Source organism: Branchiostoma belcheri, unplaced genomic scaffold (assembly GCF_001625305.1).
Source record: "Branchiostoma belcheri isolate BF01 breed outbred unplaced genomic scaffold, Haploidv18h27 scaffold281, whole genome shotgun sequence".
Taxonomy (NCBI): domain Eukaryota; kingdom Metazoa; phylum Chordata; class Leptocardii; order Amphioxiformes; family Branchiostomatidae; genus Branchiostoma; species Branchiostoma belcheri.
The window spans coordinates 47,977-56,854 of record NW_017803889.1 but is presented as its reverse complement, the minus strand read 5'-3'; the positions used below and the strand labels follow the sequence as shown (position 1 = coordinate 56,854).

Below are 8,878 nucleotides of genomic sequence, written 5' to 3'. Positions count from 1 at the left end.
ACAGTCCCTTAGAATAGATCTGGGTACATAGGAAAATAGTTTTGAAACGTGTGTAGATTTTTATCTTTGTTTTACTGCTTTGATGCTGGCCGATAAGAGAGAAACATAACTCTCGCGTAGGCATGAAGCTAATGTGCAGATGTTAGACACTGGAATATGGAAACTAATAAACCAGATGTTAGCCTGAGTGGGAGGGGGGCGGAATATTCGAAGGCTAGGATGATTTAAGCTTCCAGACAACACGAATACATACACGTACAACTCTGCGTGTACGAACTAACAATCAGTTGAAGTTCCCTGTCCCACACCACGCAAACCGGCGAACCTTCAGACCATATGGTTCCGCAGACGGCAGAATTTCGCAACCAACTTCAAACAGCAGACGACAGAGCGACCCGGCCTTCTAAAACGCCGCCCCTCCCCCTTCCTTTCACCTATTCTCATCAATCAAAAAACCGACCTGCGTTCGGAAAACCTGGACGGTTTTGCGCTCCAGAAAGTTGCCCCTCCATCCCGCTAGCGAACCGAAGCGCTGGCTCCTCTGTGCGACGTTGTTGATCTGAAATTTCGGCCCGAAACAACAGACGAACTTGGAGGACACCAGAATCGCCGCCATTTTGGATGTAGATGTGAGGGTACGTAAGGTCATTGACCTCAGATATTCTTCCGCACTTTCTCTTGTGATGGGTCATACAACATGTATAGGCTTACAAGCATTAATTTAATGGCTTTATAATAATAAAACCTTGTGTAAATGTAGAAAACTTTTGAAATAAGCGTCATAAAAATCACATGAGCATTAATTTATTTGATTTTGTATCGGATCTACTTTCTAACGCGCATGAATATCTAAGGTCATGGCGCTGTACTGAGGCGTATGTCCAAAAGTTATGATGAAATGTTTGTGATGGTTTGGCGGATGCTTTACTCTAATTTATGACGATCTGCCCGGCATTATGGCGACGATTACGTCTAACCAAGCCTGCCAGGACATAGGGGCTAACGTCAGGGTACTGAAGAGCACCGGGCAGCTGAGAGAGCTACAGACGGTACTCAGGGATGTGTGAGTGCCCCCCTCCCTCTTCTGTTATCAAAACTATGTTTGTTAGTTGGTTAGTTAGTTTGTAACTAACCCACCAACACTTATATACATAAACAGTTGTTGCTAAAATTTGACATGGACATTTGAAAGCCTGACAATTTTAGAAAGTCATTGGTAGTAATTTTGTATTTCTCTTTCAGAGAAACATCTAGAAGTGATTTTGTGTTTTGTGCTGACCGACTGGTAAGTGTTGCTAGTATTGCTGAGATAGTTTTGGTTGCCCAACTATTTGTACTAGCACTGTATTTTTGTTAGACCAAAAACCGCAGACTGCTCAGATCATTTTCGGTCACAAATGCAATGTATAACGTTATAACTTATATAGTATTCAATATAAAAATTGGATCCTCATCCCAACATGTCCCTCCCTTCCCTCCCACAGATCAGACTAGTAGTTGAAGAAGGTCTGAACCAGCTGCCGTATTCTCCTATGTCAGTTACCACGCCTACTGGTAGGAACAGTTGCATTATCATCATTTTATAGAATACTGTGTCATTTTATAGTTTGTAGTCAATTGGTCATTCGAATTCTGAAGAAGACTGCAGAAGGACTAACAAAATTTTAGGTGTGCATACATGTACTTATGCTAGTCATTGCTGTGAAGAACAATCTGCATTGTAAAGATGTTGACATTTTTTTCATCACAGCAGACTTGTAGAAACAAAAACCGTCTTTTGTGCTGACTGTTAAATGCCTCCTGTTGCTGCCCTGCAGGCTATAGTTATGATGGGATTACTTTTGAGAAGGGAAACTGTGGAGTCAGCATCATGAGGAGTGGTGAGTGTGGAATACTTTTCATACACTGTATGTCGGCATTGCTAAAGGTTAGACATCCAGATAGAGCATCACGTCATAGTGGATAATTCCCAGAGGTGTCAGTCCTAACCACCTGTGTATAACCACCTGTAAAAATAAACCCCTGTATTAACCATCTGTAAAAATAAACACCTGTTATAACCACCTGTCAATAACCACCTGTGTATAACCGCCTGTAATAACCACCTGTGTATAACCGCCTGTAATAAACACCTGTTATAACCTCCTGTAATAACCACCTATGTCCAGGTGAGGCTATGGAGTCAGGGTTTGTGAGACTGCTGCCGGCTCAACATCTGTCAATAACCACCTGATATACCACCTGTGTATAACCACCTGTTTATTTTATACTACGTTTCATTGTTCGTAATTCATTTTTGTTTGTAATCTGCAATTAGCCCCCGAGGGCATGAATTTGCAATTAACTTCTCTTCTATAACCAGCTGTAATAACCAGCTGTAATAACCAGCTGTAATAACCACCTTTCTATAACCACCTATCAATAACCACCTGTGATAACCACCTGTAATAACCACCTGTAATAACACCTGTAATACCCACCTGTCCAGGTGAAGCTATGGAGCAGGGTTTACGAGATTGCTGTCGGTCCATCCGGATAGGCAAGATCCTGATCCAGAGCGAGGCAGACACGCGCCAGGCGAAGGTCTATTACGCCAAGTTCCCTCCCGACGTGGACAGCAGAAAAGTGCTGCTGATGTACCCCATTCTCAGTACGTTTCAAGGAAATGTTGTAGCCTCATATACAGCATGTTGGTGAAAAGGCCTAGGAAAAAATGTTGTGTTTCCAGTTTCAGTCTTGAAAAAATCAGTAGTAGGGATTTTCTTTTTTTTCTTTTTTTTTTAGACTTCAGTGATATCTATATAGGGGTCCAACTTATACAATACAGTTTAAGAAAGTAGAACTTGCCATGAGGACACTTTTATTTTCAATGTCAATGTTAGAAAATAATCACACAATGTTTTGTCACTTGGGTGTCAGATCATGGAGCTAGAAAAGGTTGATCAGCTTGAAAAATTTATGTCCCTTGAAGGGGTCCACCCAAAAAGAATTTTAAGGTTGGCAGTTTTTCTAGGGTGGGTCAGGAAACAGGAAACATTTTTCCCTTGGTCTAATTTGTGCTTGTACATGTATTAGTTTACCACTCTATTTTGTTTCAGTCTTTTCTGTCCACTTTTGCACTTTACCATTCAAAGTTTACTTGAATGTGTTGTCAATTTTCTTCTTTCACTTTGTATACACAATATATTCTTAATAGGAATGTGTCTAGTGTTATCTTATTGTATCTCCTTTGTTTCTTTTCTTGTCTCCATGCAAAGGTGGGCAGGGTGAGTAGCCCCCTGGATTTTACTGTGTGCTGCTTGTTTTCTATTTATGCTGTGAATGATTTGTTCTTTGATTTGACTTGTTTTCTATTATTGTGACTGGTAAATGATCATTCTGTGTTTACAGCATGACAATGATGCATGTTTGTGGTGTATGTATTGCATGAAATGACAAGTGTGTGGGTCTCAGATTCGCATCCTGTTATCCACCTTAAACAAATCCATGCAAAGGCCACCGTGTCAACCCTCTTCACTCAGGCGTAGGAACTAATACGGTCATCCTACTCAGAAATCTGTATCTGTACATCTGTACATGAAAATGTATCTGATTGCAAATAAAGATCTTGATCCATAGATAGATAGACAGATTGCATGAATGTTCCTGTGTGTATTTGACAATGTAAGTATGTTTTTGGTCCTTACATGCCAAGTTTTATCTTACATTTTCCTTTTCCTTTTTGTAGGTTCAGGCAACACTGCTATCCAGGCAGTCCAGGTTCTAAAGGAGCATGGAGTGAAGGAGAGCAACATTCTGCTGCTCAGTCTGTTTGTGACACCACATGGTGAGTGTTAGATCACTGGTTACTTCAAACAGGAAAATATCTGATAGGATTTGTAAATCTAGTCATTGGGAAAGGCACTTTACACGTATTTCCCCCCTCAGTTACAGGGATCCTAGGCCCTAGTAGGGTTTGGGTTGGCATTAAGAAGGGCATCCAGCCATAAAAATCTTGCTCAAAAAAGACTTGCAATTGAGGCAAGCACGTCTAACCCGTTTCGGGTTAACAAACATCTATGTAAGTACACGTTACTCGTTTTTTACCATACCAAAAAAAGAAAGGGGGTATATACAAGTCATGTACTTGTATTTTGAGTGTACGTGACATGTCTTGATTTACTGATTTCATGTTTTAGGTACATTTTACATAAATTTTACAAGTGTAACAAGTCTGTTACTATCTTTTTTGAGTAATCTAACTGCAGTTGTTTGTGTCCCAGCCCTGAAGTCCGTGACAGATGAACACCCAGACATGACCATCCTGACATCAGAGATCCACCCTCATGTTCCTGTGCACTTTGGGCAGAAGTACTTCGGCACAGACTGAAGCTTTACAGGACATATATGAATCATTCATGAATTAATTTTATTTACGTGTCTTGCGACTTTTGTCACCCAGCCCATATGGGCTCATAAGACACCAAAACATAAACATGAACATAAACGTAGGCATCAAAATCATATAAACATAAATCCAAGTCCAAATCAAATACTTTTTTTAGTTTTTAGGTTGGTTATAGAAATGCTTTTCTTGGCTCAAAGTTGCCAGGCATAACAACCTGGCATATAAATATAATGTATTTATAGTAGACCAATTTACATTGTACATTATGTATGTACAGGGTACAGGTACTGTTGTACCATCTTGTGCTATGCTGTATAACATTATACAGCTTCAAATCACAACTTCTAAAAGTACAAAATATTAAAAGCCCAGCTACTTGAAAGTGAAAACCATGTGCAGTGTGTTTCATTACATTCTGCCATCATGGCTGACACAAGACCATATTATTCTCGACCAGCCTTGGTCATCACACCTGGAAGAAGTTTGGTGGATTCTGCAAAATTAATATGCTTATGTGTGAGTGTCTTTTGATATGGGATGGATGAACAACAGAGAAAGCATCACATGCTAACACAAACAACACATTCATTCAAATACACGTAATAGCTTAGAGAAAATCCAACCTTTATTGTACATTCAAGCCCATTGGGGTAACTGCTGCTAAGCACCACTGAATCTGATATACAGTATACAGTAGGTCTTCTCTTCAGATTTCATAAATATAACATTACACTATAATGTTTGATATACCAATATCATTATGCCTTTACAAGGAATTGAGTAGATATAATATGGTATCACTGATTCTGTACAATAATTAGCAACCCCAATTTGGATTAGGTTTCGATTTGGCAAGTCACATCAAGAATATACACAATATACTGCTAGTACAATTTCAAGTACAGCTTTTTAAGTCTACATGCCATCATGACCAGACATACTAGGCATTCCCCCAGCTATCCCCATAGTCACTAGAGGCACATTTGAGGTTAACAGAGATCTCAGGCTTGTGTTAGGGTCCATTGTGCCATGGCCTCTTGCAGGAGACTGCTCATCCCCCCTCAGACCCCAAGCCTTCTGTAAAGCAGTGAAACTTAGCGTTAGATCCTCTTCTTCCGCATCTGTGTCTGTCTTACTCGATCGACAGGCGTCAAACTTCACCCACTTGTACTTCGTGCACTTCCGCGCACCCGGGCAGCTCTGTATCAAGTTCTGTATGGTTGGGTTGGAGAAACCGAAGAAATCCGACCCGCAAATGTCGTCTTTGCCAAAAGGATCCTTCCCGAGGATATCTGTGAGAGCGTTTAGAAGTTGTTTGTGGCACTCATCCGCGGAAGAACCTACGATGGTTAACTCAGGGTCGTCCTCGGGCGATATCTCGAATTTCGGTCCACCACCGCCGTCGGAAATCTTGCACGTGTACAGACACCTCTGGTGAGGGTTCCTGGTGCTGGCAAACACACGGGTACTGCAAAATCCGACAGGCCAGATGAACTTCTCATTGTGAAACTCTGCTCTGTCTACAACTACATCCCCCAAACTGTACACAGTAAGTTCACCGAGGGTGACGGGAAAGATCGGCCTTCCTGTTGGGTCTAGGGGAATCGGACGCACAAATTTTTTACCCGAGTCCTTCTTTTTCTTGGCACTACTGCTTGTGGATGGTTTTGTGGAGTCTTTCTCTTTCCCTTTTGCTGCCTTGCCGGTATCCTTTCCCTTCCCTTTGCCAGTGCTACTAGCTGCTACCTTGGCTGGGTTCGGTGTGACCATGTCTAGCGTAGCAGGTTTACCGAGCGAGGGAACGCTGGAATGACCTGGCAGGGGGTGTTGTGGGGACACCATGGAGATTTGGGCCACTTCGTTCAACGCTTGATGCTGAAACAACCTCTTCAGCAAAGCTTTCCTGTCCTCCTTCGCCTTGGCAATGCGTTCATCCATGTGTGAGACTTCGTCACAAAGCGCTGCATTCTCGAACACCATATTTTTCACGGTTCTCTTCAGTAGCTGGTACTTCCTCCTGTATTTCTCGTTGTCGTACTGTTGCGTGTGCTTGGTGCCACCGCTGCTGCTCTTCTTTTTCTTCTTCGCAGCCACCGGTCCAGAAGAAGGCATCGGTTGCGGGAAGTGGTGTGGATCGTGGCTCTGTAGCATCGCCGAGAATGGGTAGGGTATAGCGGGAGGGAGGGCAGTTGTGCTGGGAGGAGCCATGGCAGTAGCTTTAGGGCTGAAGCTTTCCACTGGTGTAGGTTCGTCTTCGAAGGCGTACGGATCGTTTACTGGCTCTGTTTTCACCTTAACGACCTCCTTTGCTGGCGTTCTCACTCTTTCTGCCTGCTTCTTCTTCGCAGGGTGTCGCGGGGATGACTTTGCGGTAGGTTTCACTTCTGGAACTTTTTCTGGGGCGGGAGGTTGGTGCAGGTTCTCTGGTTCTGATGACCAGGAAGACGCCATTTTTTCTGGCTCCTCGGTTGCGCCCTGTCCCTCCATCTGCTCCAAACCGACGAATCTACATGTACGACAGAGAAACACATCAGATGCTGCAAGAGGTGGAGAGCATATACTAGACATATGGCACAACAGAGGACAACAGGGACACTGACATCATCACTTGGACTGAGGGAAGACCTCACAGACAGCATCAACACAAAGATGTATGGAACCTTTTCCCAGCAGTACACTGAGAGCACACATAGATCAAGGAGCTACATGTATATGAAGTTCCTTGCACAGATTCAACATGCTAAACTATTTCAGCACTCCCAACAAAACAAAGGCTCAATTCACCACATGTTAAAAACCTTGAGAGAACATTGATGTACCTGAACCTAGTGAAATCTAGCGAGATAAAAGGACAACAACGAACCTTGTCACACTGTCCAGCGATGGGAACAGCGATGTCTGCCCCATGTCCATGGAGTGCTCCATGGTGGGTGAAAACTGGGGGAGGCTGAAGAAAGAAGTGAAATAACTATTCAGTTGTACACAGTAACGTACATGACAACAAATTGTGATAATGCAATCATAACACAATAATACTAGTCTATTCTAGAAACTATATATGACTACATAGCATATGTACTTTGTGAAACTTTTCTGTCCTTTACAAATTACAATAGAAACCATCTCTCTTTGGTAAAGCGTTACACATGTATATATGGCCCTCTAATTATTTAGTACATGTAAATAATTTTTCGTCTATGGAAGGAGGTTATAATATATCCATATAACGTTATATATTTACAACTCTTTGGTCCTTGTCATTAGAAAACGACATTTCATCTTGAACGCCATCTTGACATGAAGGACACCGTCTCTGGTTCTTCTTCTTCCGTCTAATGCCCACAATCGTTGGGACGATTATTTTGTCGATTGGTTAGCTGGTATGTTACGGTTTTGTGTATAATTCGTACCTGTGCGAGGCGAGGTCTATCGGGGACAGAGCATGCCCCTCGGGGTCACCTGAGGAGAACTCCCGCGCCGCGTCGGACAGCATGGCGCTCTTCCTCTGGTCGTGCAGCATCGCCGAGCTGCCCAGGTTCGGCGAGTCTATCCCCGCCGCCGGGTTCTGTAGCCCCTCGGTGTCGGGCTGCGCCTGTAGGGACAGGGGAGGAGGGATGCCCCGCCGGAGCAGGCTACTGGACCGATGGCTTTGACGGGACGCCATGTTGGGAGGGTGATGAATTTAGAGTGGAACATTCCAAATACGGGGGAGTTAGTTAGTCCAATATAATGTAAAAACGTCAATGTGATCAAGTTTCAACTTTAATAGGAACAACTGAACGTTATTTGAAATGTGTTATGAACGAAAAAAGTGTTTCTAATTTTCACATTATCGATTATTTTCGTATTCAGAAGAAATAACATGAAATTAAACACCCCTTTTTGTGTAGTGTAAGAATCTGAGTTGAAAGGTCATCAGATTGCCCTGCTTTTTTTGGTGACGCCCCAAACTTGACTTGACTTATGTCGAGTCCTGGTGTCCCTGGCCTCGAGACAAAATGGCTGACCAACACTCCCTATCTTCCATCACTTGACCCAAGTAGTCCACCTCCAGGCCAGTGTCTCTCCTTAGGCAGTCTATGTAGGTTGTAGCCGGTCTGCCGGCCTTCCTCCTCCCATGCTTGGGAGTCCACAGTACCAGCTCGGCCGCAATCTCCTCTCTGCTCCTGTGACAGTGTCCTGCAAACCTAAGCCTTCTTGATCTAATTTTGCTAGAGAGTCTTGGTAGGTCGGCGTAAAGGTCCCTGTTCGAAACATGCTGTGACCAGTGGATGTTGAGTGCAGTTCTTAGCAACCTCGTATAGCATCCATCCAACTGCTTTTCTAGCTTGATGGTAAGAGTCCATGCCTCGCATCCATACAGGAGGACTGCCTCAACAGTCGAGAGGAAGAGCCTCACTTTCAATCCACGTGAGAGGTTCGATCTCCAGATGTTTTTCAGCTTGTTGCAAGCTTGCCAGGCTGCTGCTTTCCTTGCAGTGATGTCCCTTA

The 8,878-nt window shown here is 43.3% G+C and overlaps 3 protein-coding genes across 4 annotated transcripts in view; 1 reads left to right on the top strand and 2 right to left on the bottom strand.

Moving 5' to 3' along the window:
* LOC109472778 (ATP-binding cassette sub-family B member 7, mitochondrial-like) overlaps positions 1 to 724 on the bottom strand; it is a 20,463-nt gene extending 19,739 nt beyond the window's left edge. Inside the window, exon 1 of the mRNA XM_019772633.1 lies at positions 461 to 724. Within this exon, the coding sequence (XP_019628192.1) occupies positions 461 to 649 (189 nt within the window). The 5' untranslated portion in view covers positions 650 to 724. The remainder of the gene's footprint in view (positions 1 to 460) is intronic.
* An 18-nt stretch (positions 725 to 742) lies between these two features.
* LOC109472775 (uracil phosphoribosyltransferase homolog) lies at positions 743 to 4,499 on the top strand. 2 transcript variants are annotated; one of them, XM_019772630.1, is made up of 8 exons: positions 743 to 1,063; positions 1,243 to 1,285; positions 1,485 to 1,554; positions 1,818 to 1,880; positions 2,489 to 2,650; positions 3,258 to 3,266; positions 3,728 to 3,826; positions 4,263 to 4,499. In XM_019772630.1, exons 1-8 carry the CDS (start codon positions 957 to 959, stop codon positions 4,367 to 4,369), a joined length of 660 nt encoding a protein of 219 aa, XP_019628189.1. In that variant the 5' UTR covers positions 743 to 956; the 3' UTR covers positions 4,370 to 4,499. The 2 variants fall into 2 exon arrangements, with proteins under 2 accessions (XP_019628189.1, XP_019628190.1); XM_019772631.1 differs by lacking the exon at positions 3,258 to 3,266.
* Positions 4,500 to 4,760: 261 nt separating this feature from the next.
* Positions 4,761 to 8,057, bottom strand: LOC109472779 (transforming growth factor beta regulator 1-like). The gene is made up of 3 exons (XM_019772634.1): positions 7,798 to 8,057; positions 7,251 to 7,334; positions 4,761 to 6,893 (listed from the first exon to the last, which is right to left on the bottom strand). Exons 1-3 carry the CDS (start codon positions 8,049 to 8,051, stop codon positions 5,303 to 5,305), a joined length of 1,929 nt encoding a protein of 642 aa, XP_019628193.1. The 5' UTR covers positions 8,052 to 8,057; the 3' UTR covers positions 4,761 to 5,302.
* Positions 8,058 to 8,878: the final 821 nt, after the last annotated feature.